At 43.2% G+C, this 21,300-nt stretch overlaps 1 protein-coding gene across 18 annotated transcripts in view; it reads left to right on the forward strand.

Annotated features, from left to right (window-relative positions):
* LOC101156235 (LIM and calponin homology domains-containing protein 1) overlaps positions 1-21,300 on the forward strand; it is a 101,129-nt gene that overhangs the window by 17,999 nt on the left and 61,830 nt on the right. For all 18 annotated transcript variants that reach the window (XR_013658455.1, XM_023959453.2, XM_023959454.2 and 15 more), the window contains exon 2: positions 10,003-10,073. Coding sequence is in view for 17 of the 18 variants with exons in the window: in XM_023959453.2 (XP_023815221.1) it covers positions 10,003-10,073 (71 nt within the window). In the remaining variant the exon portion in view is untranslated. The remainder of the gene's footprint in view (positions 1-10,002; positions 10,074-21,300) is intronic.

Below are 21,300 nucleotides of genomic sequence, written 5' to 3' on the forward strand. Positions count from 1 at the left end.
CGTTGCCAAGGGCCCAGTACCCCCTACCAGGGATGGGGTAGGGGACAGATGGTCCAAGGTCCCACCTTCCTTGCTAAATGTGTGTGTGTTTGTGAGGGTGTGTGTGTGCATGTATGTGTGTATATGTTGGAATGTATATTGGAGGAGTAAAGGGTATGTGTACTAAGGGGGTGCAGTTAAAATTGGCGGGTAGGGCACTGAGGGGACATCTCCTGATTACTCACAGTGATGTCCCCTCACCCTCCCAACCAAGGGGCCCCTAAATGTCTAAGATGCAGTTAAAATTGGCGGGTAGGGCACTAAAAGGACATCTGCTGCTTGCTGGCAGTGATGTCCAAGCACCCCCCTACCAAGGGGCCTACATGTCTAAGGTGCAAATAAAACCGAGAGGGGGGGGGGGCATTCCATACGGCAACCGTGGGAGGGGGACCACTCCCAAGTAGCCCCCCGCCAAGGTGCATTGCAGTCTAAACCCCCCTAACCCCTCACCCTAATATGAGATTATATGAGGAAGGGGGTAAGTCGGGGACAGCTGATAGACTGCCCCCCGGTGGTCAAACAGCCGGTGCTGTTGCTTGTTAATGCTTGTTAATTCTGCCATGCCTTTTATGAGGTTAGACCAGGGGTGAACATACTATGGGCCATATGCGGCCCATTCAACTATTTAATCTGGCCTGCCAAACTGGAAATTTGTATATTGAAAGTCCTTATCAGGGATTATCAGTGTCTTCCCATAGATTGTGCACTACAAAGAAATTGACCTTTTCTAGGTGCAGAAAGTTAAGGCCCGTACACACCGCGACGAATATTCGCCAGGTGTTATTCGCCAGCGTTTTTCGCCACGTTTTTTGTGTTCACACCCAGGCGATTTTCGCTGACGATGAGTGGAGTGAACATGCAATTTCATTCCCTGACATTAGATGGCGCTTAATGTAAAACAGAAATACTCCTGTACACAAGGTGGCGCTGCGCAACTTTACGCTTCTTAAAGTCGCTTTTCACTCAGAAGAAGAGAGCAAGTATTTACACGCTTGTCAGAATCAAACAAAGAAAACATGAATATTTCAAGCACCAGTAGCTCCAACTGGTGCTTGGTTCGGGGATATTTTAGAATGTCCGTCATTATTGCTTCGCGGCTGTGTAGACGCTACTTGGCGTCTATCTTCTTCGCTGGTATGTGTGCTCAGCAAGGCAGTTTTGTGTTTGAGCGCCCCCAAGTTGTGTTTTACTGTAACTTCAGAAGCTCCAGACACGTGAGCAAAAGCGCCATTCTCATTGGTCGAGTAGATTTCGACGCGACGCGTCGAAAAAAAAAAACGAACCCGAGGCGTTTTTTTTTTTTGACGCTTTAACGCGTGGCGTTTTTTCGCGTCGGTGTGCACACTCTCGTTGGTGCCCTTTGTTTAGTCACGAGGCGTTAAACGTCGGCGAAAATCGCCGGCGAAATTCGTCCCGGTGTGAACAGGCCTTTATTCTGCATTTCTGTGGTGTTGGATGATTTGCTGTTTCGTGTGTTTTCCGAATCGGACAAGCAAGTTTGCAGTTTTCCCTAAGGGACATCAACCCATTGGTGCAATTAGCTAGAGTTAAAACATGTTTTTGTCCAAGTTCCTTATTATTTATTGAGGTGGATTACAAAAACACTTCACACTTCTGCTCCCGGCCCGACTCTTCTGTTAAATTTTAGAACTGCCCACGAGCCCAAAAGTTTGCCTTCTCCTGGGTTAAACGCTGCTGTGGGATGAGAAGGCCTGGCTACTAAGCAATTGGGTTTGGTTAAGGTCAGAACAGTTTGTAATCCAGTCAGGCTCTAAAATTATGAACTCATTTGAATTGGAACCTGCTCTATCTAACTCATGCACTAACAGATACTTTCAGAACGGCACTAATCCTTGGTGGCATAGATTCAACAAGGTTCTGGAATCATTCCTCAGAGAGTTTGGTCCATATTGACATGACAGCATCACACAGTTGCTGCAGATTTGTCGGCTGAACATTCATGAAGCCAATCTCCCGTTCCACCACATCACAAAGGTTCTTTATTGGGTTGAGATCTGGTGACTGTGGAGGACATTTGAGTCCAGAGAACTCATTGTCATGTTCAAAAAATGAGTCTGAGGTGATTCCAGCTTTATAGCATGGTGCCTCAGACAACCAGTGGTTCTTTGAGTTCCTGTTGCCTTTCTATCGTAAAACAGAAGTTGATTATCTCCTTTTCTTGCTGGCTTTAACCCAGAGTTTGTTGTTTTCACACAAGCAGACAAAATCCTGTCAATTATTGTGAACATGGTGATGTATGTATACCCTGCAAACACTGGGGTTGTTGGGGAAACCACATAACAATAAATCTGGCGTTCAGGTTCTTCATGAACACATTCCCAGCCAAAGAGTGTCTGAGGCTTTCAGAAGCAGCAGACCCCATTGTTGTCTGAGGAGGTCCTGATTAATCTTGCTGAGAACAAAGCTTTGTAAAATAAGGAGGAAAGGACATGTGTGAACAGGTACATAGCTGAAAGAGGAATTTGTCAGATGAGCACTTGAGAAGATTCCCCCTAAGATTAGCAAACATTTTGCCTCAAGGAAAGAACAATTCCATGTGAGTTCTTTCTGTAGGGTTTGTTTATTGTTTCCTTTGGTTTTGAACCATTGACTTCCCACTTCTAATCTAAAATGCATTCAGTGCTGGTAGTTGGACCTTTCACTGGGGTGACGATAGCGCTCTTGTTAAAATAAAAACTATGAACCTACTTGTTACAAACATGGTGTTTGTAATTTTTTTTTCATTTCTCCATCCATTTATTTTTTAACCTGTTGAATCCCTTTGGGGTCGGGGGTTGCTGGAGCCTGTCGTAGCTATTATTGGGTGAAGGCATAGTACATCTTAAACAAGACACCTGTTTGTTGCAAGGCCACATTGAGACAATCACACACTAACATGCACATCCAGGGATAATTCAGAGTCACTAATTAACCTATGAAGCATATGCTTGCATTGGCAAGGAAGCTGTGCTTCCTGGGGTACTCTCACGCATGGGGAGAACATGTGTACTCTACATGGAAGGGACCCAGCTGGGATTTGAACCAGGGCCTTCTCCCTGTGAGGTGACAGTACTTTCCACTATGCCATAATGCATCCACTGTCTAAATACACTGCAGTAGAATCATATTTTTTATATTGCAAGTTTTTCATCCTGAATAGAAGGTATTAAATCTTCATTTTAGGAACACTTCAACTAGGAGAAACAGAATGTATAAAAAGAATCAACAACATTTCTTTTAATCTTCAAAGCCATTTAAGAGAGAGACTGTTTTAATTTTTCTTTTGAAGTATTAAAACTGGCCAGCTTTTTCTGAGATGTATACTCTTTGTACAGGGAAGTCACTTATGCTTCCCCACTAGAAGTAGGAAGTTGTGTCTGCATTATCAGAGCCGTCAGAGGGCTTGTTATCAAATCAAATCAAAACCGTATTTATAAAGCACTTTTCATATGAAAGTATAACACAAAGATCTTTACATTAAAACTCAACAAGATATAAAAACAAGCATGTCGATTAAAATAAACAAAAATTAAAAAATAGGGCCCCCCTCCCAGTGCCTAGCCCCCCACTCCTTTCACACCTCCCACCCCCTAACTGATGGGGAAAGACGATGAGAAATAGGCTGAGCAGAAAAACAAGATGTTGGAAATGCTGGTAATTGGAACCTTCCTCTCTGTGAACAGCTGCATAGAGAGGCAAATGCAGCATCATAGGCGGGGACCGCTCCACCACAGCTAAGCGGTGATGCAGGTTCCCATCCAGAGCCGCAGAGGCTGAACAGCAGCCGACCCAGAGGGAGAGGTTCCATCTGAGGAAGCACCGGAAATAAAGATTCAAATAAAAATGAGAATGAAAAAGTAAACATATTGATAAAAACAATAGAACATTGAAATAAGGTAAATTAAAATAATGCATTAAAAATCTAGTTCAAGTTAATAAACAAGATAAAATGGACAAATAAATTAATACATATAAATAAATAACTAAATCAAATAATAAAAGTAATAAAAACTTAGCTAAAAGCCAGGTTAAAAAGATGGGTCTTGAGCCTTTTCTTAAAGCATCAATGCTCTCTGCGGCTCTCAGGCCCTCTGGCAGACTGCTCCGTAAACGGGGGCCATAGTGCTGAAACGCAGCCTCTCCATAGGTTTTAGAATTTAACAGTTGGAATGGTTAACAGACCAGTGCCAGAGGATCTCAGGGACCGCAAGGGTTCATACTTTACTAAAAGATCTGATGAATTAGAAGGCGCAAGACCGTTAAGACATTTAAAAACTGTTAAAGGTGAAGTTATCTGACTGTATGCTCAGTGAGAGTTAGACAAAGCAGCCTTATTAAAGTGTTTGGAAAAGTGCCCTTAAAACGAAAAAGAAAATCCTCTTGTTTTATAACATGACTACTTCACTATGGTCTTGATTCACGCTTAATATTTTTTCTGATCCCTGAACTTATTTTTTACTGTGTTGTCAAATGTTGATCAAAGTTAACATGCTTACAGATCATCCAGCCAACGATCTGCTTCAGGAGTTAGGATCGTTTATATGTCAGTTTTTACTTTAAAAAATATGATGAGAAACCTGTTTGTTGTCACAACAGACTGAGCTTGAATAAGATGTTGTCATCTGACTGATCTTCATTCATTTACAGTTGTGGGATTAGACTGTCACTCTCCAGCACTGATTTTTCTGACAGTTCAGCTGTCAGTACCTGAGACATTCCCTATTACGTAATGCTCTTTCCTTCACTCTACTGGCCTTTGGTGGTGATCCTTTTAAGCTTCTTAGTTGTTTAAAAAAAACCTCACTCTACCATTGAATGATCCGTCTTAAACACCCACTCCAATGAAAATGGTGTTTTTGGTGTTTGTAACATGTCTTTGTAGCCTTTTTATCATGATGGAGAACACATTTAAAATAATGAAAGAAGGCACATTGTCACATTCAAAATCCTTGTATTGCACAGCAATCTATTTTTAATTAAGGGATTTACAGACATGTGTTGACTTCCCTGGCTAATGTCAGTGAAACCCTATTGACTTCCAAACTTAGAGACAAAGTGTGACCATCCTGCTGAAGTGCATTGAACTGAGGGGCTGTTGAGAAGAAAACAAAGATGTACTCCTTACCTACAACTGTTCTCTGGTCACGTGGTAACTGTAGTCAAAACAATTTGAAGAGTTTTACTACAGGAAGTGTATTGTGTAATCCCCACCAAATCCATCCACAGGCATCCAGGTCAAAGAGCACACGTAAACACTTCTCCTGTACAGCCAATAATCTGTTAATTCATCCTGGCAAGAACTTAATCTCTAAATGCTTCTGGCACTACCTACTAGAGCAACAACAACAGTAAACAACATGGCCATTGTGATGGAAAGTTATTGACATGAGTGAGAAGAAAAGAGAAAAGCAACATAGGGTTTTTTTTTCGTACTGACAAGAGCTGACCAACACACTCTTACTGCCTAAATATTGTTCTCAAACAGAGGTCAACAACATTTATGACATGAAGTGCCAATTCAAAATGTTCTCCTTAACAACTGTGCCATCACCAACTATAATGCAAACTCTAATACAAAGAAATACAAAAACATTTCCAATACATTTGAAATATTATTTTGTTCACAAACAGCATGCCAGATAGCTTTTTAAAAAATATTTTTGCATTAACTCAAAAGTGCTTTCATAAGAATATTGCACAAGGAAAATAGGTCAAAGTTGAAATCTTTTGCAACTATATTTGAAACCAAAAGGTAAAGCCACTGTCTTTCCCTCTGCGTGCCAACTGTGGCACCCATGCCCTAGGATGCCCTGGGTTACTGACTTCCAGTTCTAGAACATAACTGGATAGCAAACTGAAAGTTTTTAGTTTTATAACCTGCTCTGCAGACATGAACAAATACACAAAAAAATCTGACGGTTCATTTGAAGATCTATCTGACCCGGGCCCCCCAACTCATGGGGCTTCACAAGTTCAGCCAAAGGTCAGGAGTGGGATCTGCCTACAATCAGTCATCCAGACCCTTTCACAAGCCGTCACCACTGCCAGCATAGTGAAGCTTTCATTGTGACTGTGGAGTCTTTCCTCTGTGCTGGCATGGACCAAAAGAGCTAATGCAGGGTGGGAGTTGGAGAGCAGAAGCCCAGGAACTCTAAATGACTAATTTCATAAAAAGTATCTTGGCGTATTAGTGTGTGCATAGGACAATCTAACCATAAAACCTTTATAGTTATGGTTGTCCTGTTTAATGTTATTTATGAGCTTATGAAAATGATCATTTCTGGAAGAAAGAGAAGAAAAACACAAAAAGAGAACCTGCAGACATTTCAGAAGACATAACAATAAGCTTAAGATTTTTACTTAAATGTAATAATTAACAAAATTTAACAATTTATTTAGTATTACATACATCTGTGAACCACAAATTTAAAATAAGTTTTTTGGCCAATCATTTGAATAGACCTTGACTGTTCCTAAATCCCAGGAACTCTGCAAATTCAACCTCACTTCAGACTGACATCAGCACTGAACTGCTCATCTTTGCTGATAACATGTTGCTAGGCAAAGATAAATAAAGAAGTTGTACAAAGAGCAAGCGTTTATTCACAAAAAACAGGAACTGAGTCTGTATTTGTTTACAGGACTCATTTCAGAGGTTTTCCTCTATGAAAAGAGTGACATTTAAAGTCCCTCTCCAACTATATATTCTTTCATTTATAAAAAGCGTTCTCAGTGTTCTTGTATTCTGATTTTGCAGGTTTCAGTCAAAATCAAAAATCCGGTGTCGTTTCTTAAAACGTATTTTCTGCAGCGCAGCAGGAGCTCATTGTGTGAATGCTGTGGAGCATTTACACAATAGGGTTCCTGTTTACCTTCCGTTCACTTTTTGGACATCCCTAGCTCTCCAACCCCTTCATCTATTCAACTCACTAAACTATCAAATTGTTCAGTTTCAAGTACTTACCTCTTCAACTTTTTAAAATATTTGACAAACTAATTAATAAGCCTTTTTTAATTCCCTTGAAGATGGCTGACCGAATCATCAGATGCCCCTTTTTCAAATAAAAATTTCCTGGACATTTCCAGTCTGTTGCAGGGCCACAAATTACACACCCATGCACACTCACATTCAGACCTATGGTCAATCTAGAGCAGTGTTTCTCAAACTTTTTCAGACCAAGGACCACTTAATCCATAACACAAACACTCACGGACCACCTAATTCTGAACTGCTCCCAAAACAACAGCTTTACCAATATCAAAGTCTCTACTCACTCACTGTCTTTTTTGCCATCTTAATGGGAAGAATTGTGCTGCTTTTTCTGGGCCATGAGTGAAGCAATGTCTGGCTCCAAACTGGAGAGTTTCAGTCTCATATCGTAGTCCACACTAATTGGGTTGCGCTGCTTTGTTTCCAGGCCAACAAGTGTGGAAAATCCAACTTCACAGTTGTAGGTAGTTGGAAACGGCATCAACAGTTTCAGAGCAGAGTCAGCCAGCTGGGGATGCTCAGGTTGGATGTGGAGCCAAAAGTCAGTCAAACCTTTCTCCCTGAAAGTTGTCTTCAGTGTCCCATCTGATGCAATGTCCACAAGGCTGTCAACCTCTCTTGGTGAAAGCTTGGAAGTGAATTGCTCAATGTGCGTTTTGTCCCCAAATGGATTTCTGATCCAATCAAAGCTTGCATCTAATTCTGGGAAATATATTCCTAGCTGTGAGTGTAGGTCTTGCAAATGTTGTTTGAAGAATGCAACTGTGCTCCCATCCACATCCTCCCCAGCAGCAAGGAGAAAATCAGCGAGTGTTGGAAAACTGTTGAATTCTCTGCGATCGAGACGGCCACACCACAATTCCATCTTGAGGCGTGTAGTTTTAATTTTGTCCTGGACATTGAAGATGGTGACAGTCTTCCCTTGCAGTGCCACATTCAAAGTACTGAGAGTGCTGAAAGTATCAGCCAAGTAAGCCAACTTTGCAAGCCACTGGAAATCATGCATTCTGTCGTACAGTTCATCACTATGGTGCAGGAATAACATTACCTCATCTTACAGTTCAAACAGACGGGTGAGGACTTTTCCACGGGACAACCAGCGTACTTCATTGTGAAAAAGGAGTTCTGTGTGTTCACTTCCCATTTCTTCACACACAGCTTTAAAAAAACGCAAGTTGAGTGGTTTTGCGTTGATGTTGTTAGTTATTTTCACACTCTCATCCAGTACTGATTTTAGGCACTGTGGCATTTTTTTCACAGCCAGTTGTTCACGGTGGATGCAACAGTGTTACTGCTGCAGATGGCGCTACTGCGCGAATGTGCGCTACGAGGCCTTTCTGTTTTCCAGTCATTGAGGTTGCACCGTCGGTGCAAATCCCGACCTATCCTGACCAGTCCAAGTTATTCTTCACAATGAAATCATTGAGTGAATGAAAAATTGCTTCTCCTGTTGTGTTGGTTGGTAAGGAACGACAAAAGAGAAACTCATCATGCAATCCACCGGCATAAATGTATCTCACAAAACACAACAGATGTGCTTCATTCCCCAGGTCGATAGATTCATCCAATTGTAGTGAGAAAAACTGACTTTGGTGTAAACGTGTCACCAACTGATGTTCGACACTTTCAGCCATAGCTTTTATGCACCATTGGAGAGAGGAATCCTTTTAATTTCGTCGTCGGCTTTTCCCCCAAACAACATGTTAGCCATCACCTTTGCAGCTGGTTTAACTAAATTCTCACCAATTGAATGAGGTTTTCCTGCTTTAGCAATCAAGAGGGGTACCTTGTATGACGCCTCTGTAGCCTTCGCATTTTCTCCAGGTGCAAAAAACTGGGAGGTCTCTTTCATCGTATGTTTCTTCAGTTCCTCACGTTTTCTTTCAAAAAAATCCAATAGGTTTCCCCTGGTACTCCTTGTGCTTAGTTTCCAGATCCCTCTTTAGTATTGCAGGTTTCATAGCCTCGTTAGCTAACATTTCATAGCACAAAACACAGTGTGGTTTGGGATCCTCCTCCTCTCCAGTCCAAAAAAACCCGAACTGTATGTAGTCGCTGTGATATTTTCATTTCACCTTAGCGGTGGATTTTTCACGCTGGTGGCGAGTTTCACTGCTTTGCGGCGGGGTCTCTTTTGATGAATTCACTATGACGTTAGCGACATCTTCCTGGACCTCCGTAGCGTTGTTAACGGAACTACTCGAATTTTCATCAACTCGTAGCACCTTTACAGTTGTGTCAGATGTTTCATCTGAGTTTCTTTTAAGCGACCCTGTCCTAAGCCACTGATCCATATTTTAAGTTGACGTTCAACTCCAAGGCAGACTAACTTTCCCGGTTGCCGCCGTGCCGCCTCACGGACCAGTAGGGGGCGCTCACGGACCACCAGTGGTCCGCGGACCACTCTTTGAGAAAGGCTGATCTAGAGTAACCAATCAACCTATGAAGGATGTTTTTCAACGGTAGGAGGAAGGCGAGTCCCTGGAGAGAAGCTACGGAGAAAAGTTCCCCCATTGGTGTCCCCCAGCTGGGACTTGAGGGGCCTTCTTGCTGTGCGGCAAGAGCGCTAACCACTGCGCCACCATACAGCCCTCATTTACATGCAACCTTATTAAACTAGTTCAAGAATGCAGGCCAAATGGCTGGCTGTCACACAATTACACCTCACCAAATCTGGCCCCCTTTTTGCAAAAAGTGAGGACGCTCCTGGCCTAGAGGAAGACCAATGGGAAGATTCATGCAAGTAAAGAAGGAGGACATGGTGGTTGGTTTGAGTAAGAAGGATGAAGAGGAGAGAGTTGGATAGAGATGGAAGATTTGCTGGGGGTGACTCCTAAAGGGAGCTGAAAGGCAAAGATTAGATCATTACAGGAGTGTTGGGCTGTCAGGTTTGATTCTGTGGGTCATAATTTGAAATTAACCAAACTATACAGTCTGCCCTCCTTTACAAATCCTCTTGTTTTTACTTACAGGCTGCCACAGGGAGATCTTTTGGAGACAAGGATTTCCGAGGGAATTTGGAGAATGGGATCTTTTTGTGCGAGTAAGGCTTATTTACACATCTATTTCCTTTTATACCCCCAGTTTTTAGCCTTTTCCTACATGTGACCTCAATAGGAACTTCAATTGCACAGTCATCCACTTTCTGAAATTTTAACATCGCATCATGTTCATTCATTTATTCCTTTCCATCTCCATCTTGTGGAGGTTCTGCCCCACCTGGCAATCAACTTAATATTAGGCACCTGCTCCTCATAGTACTTGAACCAGCCACCTCCCCAGTTTCATTACTAGAAAGTTGACAGTCCTTATGCTACTTTCCAGTTCGTTGCCTGTCTATCTAATTGCATTACCTGGTCCACCTAAACTTTCTAACTACAAATATGACACACTACAAGTGTTACTGAAGTCATACTGTAACCCCACTTTCATCACTCCCTTTTCATAATCATAGTACATCACAGAGAGCCAGAAAGGGATTTAACTCCACTCCAAATTTGACCTTCAGCTATGGACTCTTCCTGCACTAAAATATTGGAGCGTGATTGGTATTTATTAAGATAGGTGGATATTCTGTGTGTTCAAGACATCAGATGGAAAGGGAACTTAAATATTTAGAAAAGATTCAAGCTCTTTTATCATGGTGTGGATGGATAGAAAAATGTAGAAGGGCTGATCCTGAACAAGGAGTTAAATAATGTTCTGGAGGTGAAGAGAGGGTCAAATAAGGGGGATGAGTCGGAGTCTGTAGTTTGAAGATGTGATGTTGAATGTTCTCAGTTGTTATGTCCCTCTGTAGGAGTGAATTGGAGTTGTGCGATACGTGTGAGAGCTGGAAGACAGTGGTGAGATGTTCCGTGGGTGTGACAGGAGTTAGAGGTGGAGGTGCGACTGCACCAAGGATCAGCTTTGAGTTCCTTCTGGTTTCTGTGGTGATGGACAGACTGAAAGATGAGTTTAGACAGGAATCTCTGTGGACCTTGATGTTTGCAGATGACATTTTGATCTGAAATGAGAGTAGGGAGCAAGTGGAGCTGCATTTTGAGCAACCCTTTAGATGACGAGACTGATCTCGACCAGGAGGACCTGAATGCAAATCATAAAAGACTACAAAGAAATGTTTAAGAGAGTCAAAGGTCCATTTATTATAGTTGGTTTGGCACCATCCATAATAATGTTTTACTAAAGCAATGCCCTTGCTTTTCATACAACAAAAATACTAAACTACTTCAAATGGAAACTTAGTTTCTGTCAGGAACTGGTGGTTGAGGACCCAAAATGATGGACCGGGAAACAGTGTGACTCAGAACATAACCAAGAACCAAACAAACCACAGAACCCTCACAACTTCTACTTTGATATACATTTAAGCATATACTCAAATTAAACAAAACCTCTTTAAAAATAAGTCTCAGCAAATGTGGCAGGTGTTAATGAGAACCATCCATACATGCATAGTCTATCAATTCTTTAGACTCGCTTTTTTCACATTTGGGGTCAAAGGGATGCTAGAGCCTATCCCTGCTGTAAATAAAGAAATGCACTTTGCATTTTTTTTTCTTTCTTTTTTTCTTTTTAACTTGTTCTGTCCAACAGCTGAGCAAACAGATTAGAGCTGAAGGCTTTTTGTGTTGGACAGGTTTTACTATCACAAAAAGAGGTTATATAGCTTCAAGAAACTAGAATGTAGATTTGTATAAACCCCTTTGTGTCGTATTATTTTTTATTTATATGTTACATTTAGTGTGTGTGGGGAGGGAGAGGGGAAGAATGTGAGGGGAGGGTGGAAGAGAGTAAAAGGAAGAAAGGTGAAAAGGTGGGGGATACAAGCACTGATTTGAATAAGTTATTATTTTAAGCTGTAACAATTATACCAGATCTGCTGGAAAGACAAATGTTACATCAAAGGTGAAAATCTGACACTAAGATGAGCGAAAAAAATCTGTCCATCAATACACTGTGGGTTAGGAGGAGGGATGAAGCAGACAGGGAGCAGTGTGGCAGTGTGCACGTGCACGTGGGGGTGGAGATACATGCATGCTGCCGACGTGAACCGTGTGTTCATAAGGGGAGCCAGATCCTACCCAGCCAGACCAGTCAGACCAGGAGAGGGGAGGAGAGCCCCCCAGGCCAGAAGCCCCCCCAGCATCCGGACCCAGGCAGCCCGGGAGGGGAGGAGGAGGGGACCGCCCACCCCACCAGCCAGGCACAGAGAGGGCCCCCCTACAGGGGCCCCCCCAATGCCCAAAGGCACAAGCAAACCCAGTGTCCGGCCCCCAGGCCACAAGACAGGAGCGCTTAGCTGTACCAGGCGGCAGCCAAAGGGGCCACCGGGCGCCGGACGCCGAGACAAAGGCCAGGGACGAAGCCAGGGCCCCCGGAACCCATGAGCCGGCCACCACCCGACCGGCGCCCCGTCTCCGCAAGCCAGTCCAGGTACGCGACCTTAGCAACCCAGGGATCGCCACGCACCCACAGCCACCCCCAATAACCCTACAACCCTACCCACTACACCCCCCCCCCCCCCCCCCCCCCCGCCATAATATCTGAGTCTCCCTCCCCAACCCTCTCAGTGCCCTCCCCTCTCTGTGATGGGGAGGGAAAGCCCCAGAGGGTCCCAGCAAGCCAGCCCCCAGGTCCGTCCTACCCATGCACTCACACACACATACTCACAATCATCTGGTTACCCTCCCTACCCCCGCCGCCACGCAGTAACCCCCCCCCCCCCCCCCCCCCCCCACAGCCGGCCGACCCCCAGCGCTGTATGCCCGACCCTTCCCGCAGCCGACAGGATACCCATAAGCCCGGCCGCCCTGAGAGGACCAGGCGGGTGAAGACCGGCCGCGCCCCCCCGACCCCACCCATGTATGGAGGTGTGGGAGTGCTGTGTGTGTGCTGCACGTAAAATAGGAGGTCACCAGTGTGGGGGGCTCCACCGCTGCCAAGCCGCAAAGCCCCCCACTCCGGAGTCCCTCTGTGAGTTGTGTGTATTTGCTGTGTGTGTGCTGCTAGCATGCAGTGTGTGTGTCTACAGAGGAAGTTAAAATTGTGGGGGGGGCCAGCGAAAGGTGAGCACGGATGTTTCACCGTGCCCCCCTCCACCAGACCCTCTCCACAAGGCCCTAGATGAATCAGAGTGTCAAATATGCAAGTAAAAAGCGGGGAGGAGGGCGGGTGCCAACGAGAACCCAGAGAGGGGCATCCCCAGTGAGCCCCGCCAGCATACCCCTCCCATCCAGATCCCGGGGCCCTATGTGCCTGTGTGCAATATTTGTTTGGGTGAGAGCGGGGAGGAGCGGGCGGATGGGCACAACCGGGGGAGAAGGCTCCCCCGAGCGACCGGCCCCCCAGCCGGCCGCGGTAGGCGCCCCCCCTCCCAGAGCGGCCGGGCAGCCAGAAACGGCAAGCCAGCCGCAGTTGGAGGCCAGAACCTCGTGGCGCAGAGAGACAGCCAGCAAGGAAGGGTCCCGGTGCCAGAACGGAGGGGCAGGGGATCCAGCCCCACCATTGATACCCTGGCCTCCCTAAGGACTAGCACACTGCCCCCCCAGGCCCCCCCCCCAAATAAATAAATAAATAATAAAATAATAATAATAATAAAATAATAATAATAATAACAATAACAATAACAATAACAATAACAATAATAATAATAATGAAATAAACCCACCCAAGTGAACCCATTAACCCCTGCTGTGACTGCGGCGTCTACCCCCGGGGGGCCAGGCCACGCGCCAACTACCGGCCACAGGCGAAACACCGGCCATGGGCAGACGACCCCAGGCCCCAGAGCCCCAAGCCCACCCCCCAGCCCCCGCCACGGCGACCAGCCACCCAGCACGGCACCCGGCCGCCGTTCCCGGTCAGCCGCACTGCCTACCCTGCGCCCAGAAGGCACCCGCCCAGGAACCCCTGCCAAGTTGACGGCAGAGTGTGCGCCCCCACCACCACCCCACCCAGGCAACCAAAGCCCCGAGCCGGGAGAACGACAGGCCCGGCAGAGCCCATCCCCCCAAACCCACCCCGGCCCACCCAACCAGCCAGGACCCGGCTCAACCTATCACCATCCCACCCCTACTAGGTGATGTGACTAACCAGCTGGAGCCAGGGAGAGTCTGAAGCCGACAGGTTTTTTGTGGAGGACATTATCTCTAAACTAATATGCTCTGACATGAGGTTTCTGTAGTGGTTGATGCTAAGATTATTTTTAGATTTCCAGTTTAGGAGGATAGTTTTCTTTGCGATACATACAGCGGTGAGAACCATATAAGCCTTGTTAGATTCCATGTTGATCTTATTCAGGTCACCTAATAAGCAGAATTTGGGGCAAGCAGGAATCTTATGATTAAACCAGATTGATAAATCCTCACAAACCTTACGCCAGAATGATTGGACAGGTGGACAGACCCACAGGGCATGCAAATAGTCGTCTATGTTGTTACCTATGCACTGTGTGCATATAGCAGACTGATTGAGACCCATTTTAAATAACCTCTGTCCGGTGTAGTCAATTCTGTGGAGAATCTTGTATTGAATAAGTTGCAGATTAGGGCTTTTGGTCATATTAAAGGCATTCAAACAGACTTGTAGCCAAAATTGATCACTAAAATTCAATGATAGCTCAGACTCCCATTTTGTCATGGGTAAGTAAATGGTTTCATCTATGTCTGATAACATCTTATAAATTTTGGAGGTGAGTTTGGGATTTTTAAGGTCCATGAAATGTGTTACTGTAAGGGGAGGGTCTAGGTCTATTTGGGTCAGGCAGTATTTAGTGCTTATAGCTGATTTAAGCTGCTGATATTCTAGAAATTTGTTTATATTAATTCCATAGGTTGAGGATAACGTTGAGAGGGACATAAATTTTCTATTCTGAATTATATGCTGGAACTGCTGGATTCCTTTGTTCTTCCATGAAGCAAAATGAATCATGTTTTTGTTAATCAAAATGTCAGGGTTATTCCAAATGGGGGTAAGTTTACATGGAAATAATGTGAGATTGTTTTTTTTAAGAAAATCCCACCAGGCTGTTAAGGATGAGCTGATGTTTAAACTTCTGAAGCATTTGTGTTGTTTAATTTTAGAACTGAAGAAAGGTAAATTAGAAATATCTAGGTTATCACAGAGATTTTGTTCAATGGTAGCCAGGATTCATCTAGCACACCAGGATTCAGCCATTTTTGTACATAACACAATCTGTTCGCGTAGTCCTGGAAGTCTGGAAGGCCTAGTCCTCCTCTATCTTTAGGTTTTTTAATGGTTTTTAAACTAATCCGTGGGGGTTTACCTTCCCAGAGGTATTGGGAAATGAATGAGTCTAATGATTTGAACCAAGTAGTTGGAGGTTTGGAAGGAATCATTGAAAACAGGTAGTTAATTTTTGGGAGAATCATCATTTTTATGGTTGCAACTCTCCCGATTAGAGAAATGGGTAGAGTTTTCCATCTAGTGAGATCAGCCTCGGTTGTTTTAAGTAGTGGGTGAGGTTTAGCTTGAGTAGATCAGAAAGCCTAGAGGAGATATTTATACCTAAGTACTTTATGTTGCCTGTTTGTATTTTAATAGATGACGGATTTAGATAATTGCAATTAATTGGTAGAATTGTGCTTTTAGACCAGTTTATGGAGTATTCTGAGACTGAGGAAAATCTATTAATTAGGGAGATGATTTGGCAGATGGAAGATTGTGAATTAGGAGTAAATAGTAAAACATCATCTGCATAAAGACTTATTTTGTGTTCTAAATTTTTGGTTTGAATGCCTTCAATGTCTCGACTTTGCCTAATAGCAGCAGCTAGAGGTTCAATAAATAGTGCAAATAAAGACGGAGATAGTGGACAGCCTTGTCTGGTTCCTCTTTGTAAATTAAAGCTTGGAGATGTTTGATCATTTGTTCTGATACGAGTATTAGGAGAGGCATATAGTATTTTTAATCCAGTTAATAAATAATTTTCCAAAGCCAAATTTGTTCAGGGTGGCTATTAAAAATTTCCAGTTGACCCGATCAAATGCCTTTTCTGCATCCAGTGACAAAATGGTTGCTTCTCGGTTGTTGATGGTTGTATAATCTATGAGGTTGATTAATCTGCGCATGTTGGTAGATGAATGTCTACCCTTTATAAAACCTGTTTGGTCAGGATGTATTAGAGAGGGAACTACCTTCTCCAGCCTTCCCGCCAAAGCTTTGCAGATTATTTTAAGATCTGCATTAATCAGCGATATGGGTCGATAGCTGGATGGTGATGTGGGATCTTTCCCAGGTTTCAGAAGTAAGATTATATTAGCAGAATTCATATTTGGAGGTAGATAATTGTTGTCCTTAATTTCTATTGTCATTTTAAGAAAAATGGGAGCTAAGATTTGCCAAAACTCTTTATAAAATTCTGCTGGGAAGCCGTCTGGTCCTGGGGCTTTTTTACTAGGCATGTTGGTTAATGCTTTATGTAGCTCTTCTTTAGTAAAAGGGGACTCCAGGGCTGTGATTTGTTCCTCTGTTGGTCTAGGCAAATCTATGCTATTGAGAAAACTGTTGATGTCGTTGTCAGAAGGATTAATTTGGGATGAGTAGAGAGATTGGTAAAAGTTTTTAAAAACTGAATTTATTGCAGCTGGATCATGTGTTGCATTTCCTGTTAGGTCTATGACTGATGAAATAGTTGTCTTCTCTTTGTTTATTTTGAGTTGATTTGCCAAATATTTCCCAGATTTATTACTGTGATCAAACCTCTCCAAGCGTAGTCTCTGGAATAAAAACTGTGTTCTTTGATTAGTTATTTCATTTAATTCAATTCTTACTTTCCTTATTTGTTGTAGCGTTTGTTCATCCGGGGAGTTGCTGTAGGTTTCTTCTAACAATCTGATTTTTTGCTCTAAATCCACTAGTTTAGAGTTTTCTTTTCTTTTTTTGTGGGATGAGAAGGCGATTATTTTCCCTCTCATGACTGCTTTCCCGGCCTCCCATAAAAGGCACGAGGAAATACCTGGGTGGTCATTATTTTGAAGATATGAGGACCATTCTTTAGCAAAGAAATCTATAAAGTTAGGGTCTCTGAGCAACGATGTATTGAACCTCCAGCTCCTTAATGAAGGTGGTGATGTTTTGTTTTTAAGAGTCAGGGAAACCGGTGCGTGGTCGCTGATAGTAATGGGGTGGATCTGTGCTTTCGTAGCTATGCTCAACAAGGAGCTGTTAACCAAGAAATAATCTAGCCTGGAGTATGATTGATGAACTGTGGAGAAAAAGGTATAAACTCTTTTCGTGGGGTGGAATAAACGCCAAATATTACAAAGACCAAAATCCTCCATGTACTGTTTAACAGTGTTTGTGGATTGCCAGATTCTAAGATTTCCTGTGTTATTTAGCCTATCCATCTCTGGATCTAAACACATGTTGAGGTCACCTGCAATGATTAGCGATTTGTCTGTATGTTCAGATAGCGCAGAGAAGAAGGAATGAAAGAATGAAGGGTCATCTACATTGGGGGCGTACACATTAGCTAAACACAGCTGCATATTTTGGGTGGAAAGAGTGACTATTATAAATCTTCCTTCTGGGTCTATGACTGTACTAGTTTCTGTGAATTTAATTTCCCTATTTATCATAATTGTTACTCCTCTCTGTCTAGAATTATAACAGGCTGAATATACGTTGGGAAAATCTGCTGTGGCGAGAATATTCACTGAGGAATTAGACATATGAGTTTCTTGAAGAAACGCAAAATCCGTTTTGAGATCTTTTAATTTGCTCATTATTTTCAGTCTCTTCTCTCTGGTTCCAGCTCCGTGCACATTCCAAGTAACTAACCTTAGGGTGGACATGCTGCTGTTGAGGTGAATGCTAGAAACTGTATGTTATTGATGGAGGCAAAAATGAGTATATATGTACACATAATGGTGTGCTTGATGTTGCTATGAGGCTTAATGTGTAATGTACAGTGCATGTGATGTAATGCTGGACATCCTGAGTGTCTGAGTGTGTTGTGCAGATCAGTACTATTGCAGAGTGGCTGAGTTATGTGGCAGCTTAGGTGAGGGGGAGGGAATAGTGTGTGAAAAAAGAAAAAAGGGAAAGGAGTGCAGAGGGGGGGGATAAATAAGGAAACAGGGAGGGTAGAAACAGAACAAACCTATCATGAACAGGTTTGAAGCTGCTGAGGAGACTGGTGGTGATTTTATCTAAAGTGGAAACCTTTATGCCCCGTGAGTTATGCCCAGTGTGTCACATATAAGCATAAACTAACACCTGTGCAGAGAGTGTAAAGGGTGTGGATACATATCTGGTTTAGAAGAGCCAGGGAGTGACGTTTGGGTCGCGGTGGAGCTGTCCATTCACATAGAGTCTGTCCACAGAGATGACAGCGCGGGCCCCTTCGCTCAGAAATTTCTTCCTGATGGGGAACAGGATCCTTCGACGCTCCAAGATTTCTTTGGGGAACTGGTCATCCATCCTGAAGTCGGTTCCCCGGAGCTCCCTGCCACGGCGCCTCACCTCTTCCTTCTCCTTGTGAAGGACAAACTTGGCCACGATGGGTCTGGGCCTGCGGTTCCCAGGTCTCGCTGCTCCCATGCGATGCACACGGTGAAAGTTTATGGTTTTAACTTTTTCCTCTGGAAGTTTTAGCTGGCTTTGAATAAAGTTTTTAATTTTTTCCTCTGCGTTTTCTTCTGGTGTTTCTGGTATTCCCATGACCACCAGGTTATCTCTCATGGATCTTGATTGAAGATCCAGAATGGACTCCTTGATCTTCTTATTTTCTTCAGAGAGTTGGCTCATTCCATCAGTGATGGACTTTACCGACTCCCTCAGCGCTGAATTCTCCGCAGTCAGGGTTTCCACTTGTTTTTGGGAAAATTCTAGAGCAACCTTGATCTTTTGAAATTCCCGGTGAAGAACTTCCAGGAGGGAAAGACGGCTGTCGAAGCTGGATAGTTTTGCATCAATGCTAAGAAGCATATACCACACGTTAGATTCAAACTCCGTCTTTGGTGGAGAAGCTCCCGGTGATTCTTCGGGTCGGCTCCGCTTGGTGGGGGCGGCTGGCTTGGCACTTTGCATTTTTTATTGGAGCACAAAGCTGTTTAATAGATCACCGGTCAGTAGTTTTCATTGTCTGGTTGCCTGATCCATTTTCAGACTTTGGATGCAGATTTCTCTTCACAAAAAATGGCATTTACACTTACTGTCCACTTTATTAGGCACACCTGTCCAACTGCTCGGTTACTAGTGACGTGCGGTGAGGTTGATGATGGTGAGGCACTGACTCCTCTGAAGTCTGATTTATGATGATAAAAATGGAATATTTCACCGTTCATCCATCAGTATTTGACTGGTAATTCTTTGTATCTCAATATTCCTCTTTCAATGACACTTACACCAACAAATACACAAACATCTGGACAGAGCATCCTTATGGTGTCTGAGTGATTCATATTCACAATAAACACATTAAATGCATTACATTTCAGATGTAGAATAAATTTAATTTTAACCTTCAGTAAAAAAAAAAGTTTACTTTTATAACTTTTCTTTTTCATTTAAAAACGAATTATTGACTTTTTGCATGAAAAATTGATAATTGATGGAATATTAAAATATTCACACCAGCATGCTCAGTCAGGTGTGTTTTCCAAACTCCATCTCAGAATTTTTTACCTTGCTGCAGTGATGGATGATGATCTCAGGGGGATTTCTCTTGTTTCTAGTGATCCTCTGCAGATCAGGTTTATATTCAGTCTCTCTGATCGGTTCCTTTACGTGAGTGTCGGTCAGAACGGACCGACGCCTTGATTTCACGTGTTTCAAGGTAATAAACAGGGACTGGCAGACAGATATTGAGGAGAACGTCGACAGCAGCTTGATATCAGCTCTTTTACACAGGGGTAGTTTTCCGTTGGCACAGTTCTCCAAAACGTAACAGGGCCTTCTTTCAGAGAGATTTCAGCTCAATTATCTCTGTTCGCCTGCTGCCTCATCAGGGACAAGCGGGGATCTCAGGCAGTCAGTCTCTGCATTAAAGGATCCATGAGAAAAGTGATCTGCAGTCGTTTCTGCTGCAGGTCCTCAAACCACAAAGTAAAGTTTCCGTCCAGTTTCGCAAGCAGCGTCACGTTCTGCTTTATTCATTTGGATTGCAGCTTTCTACTGTGAGCTCCACAAAGAAGGAAAGTGGGATGATGGCCGTTTGAATGTGCACTTTGAAAAGCTTCAACTTGTTAATAAAGGAGACAGTTTGTGTCAGATCAGGAAGAGTGTTTAATTTTTATTTTCAAGATGACTCGATCTCTGAGGCTCCGCCTTTTGCTCCTTATGGATGCCGCCCATTTCATGACATCAACCTAAAGCCGGCCTCAGCAGGGTGTCTGTTTAACCTGCGAAAACAAACATCCAAACTTTTGCAACGATGGATGTGCATATCGCGCATAGAAAATGAAAGCGTTTAGCCGATCACAGTTAGCTCCACAGAGACAGTGTGTGTTAGCCTGGGGGCCGCGACGCGTCATGGCAGATAGGAAGGCAAATATGGACATATCATTTTGGAAATACTTTATTTTGATTGATTTGATGTGATTATAATCTCTGTCTTTATCCTTTTGCAAAAACTGGGAAGTAAATGGTGACTTCTTTACAGTATTTTTATTTTCTGAAATCCTGCTTTTGTCGATTTAATGAGCTGGAATCCCAATAATGTAAATAAAAAAATACTTTACATCAATTTAACAAATGGGCCCTGAATCTATTTTCTTTGAAACTTTTTACTTTTTTTAATGGAGTCATGGAGATGATTAAACTATTCCATGATATTCTAATTTTTTTAAAGGGTCTGTATCTGTTTTTGAATAATTTTGCAACCACGTAGCTCTCACTGCATGGGCGCACAAGTATGGATGTGGACCAACATAGACACAGCAACACTGAGGATGCTCCACGTCGTTTCACACACTCGCACAGAGTTTGCACTTTAGTCATAACTTTACCTATAAATAAAGTCCATACTTTTGCGCCCCAGTCCTTAATTCAGGAGAAGACCAAGCTCAACAAAATAAAGAGAAAACAAGTTATACGATTAACAGTGTTTAATAAATGATCAAATATAACAGTATAGCTTTTACAGAAAGGTGTTTATCTGGAGGAATAGACAAGGAGTGGCCCCAGGGGCAAACATTTCCCCTACAATTGGAGCAATAGCGAGGAGCAAGAGGGGTAGGGAAGCAATTTGTGAATTAATTTTTTGAGAATATTTGTTACTTTATCCCTATTACTATATCCTTATT

The sequence above is a fragment of the Oryzias latipes genome, chromosome 10, assembly GCF_053564925.1.
Source record: "Oryzias latipes strain Hd-rR chromosome 10, Olatipes_Hd-rR_3.1".
NCBI lineage: Eukaryota > Metazoa > Chordata > Actinopteri > Beloniformes > Adrianichthyidae > Oryzias > Oryzias latipes.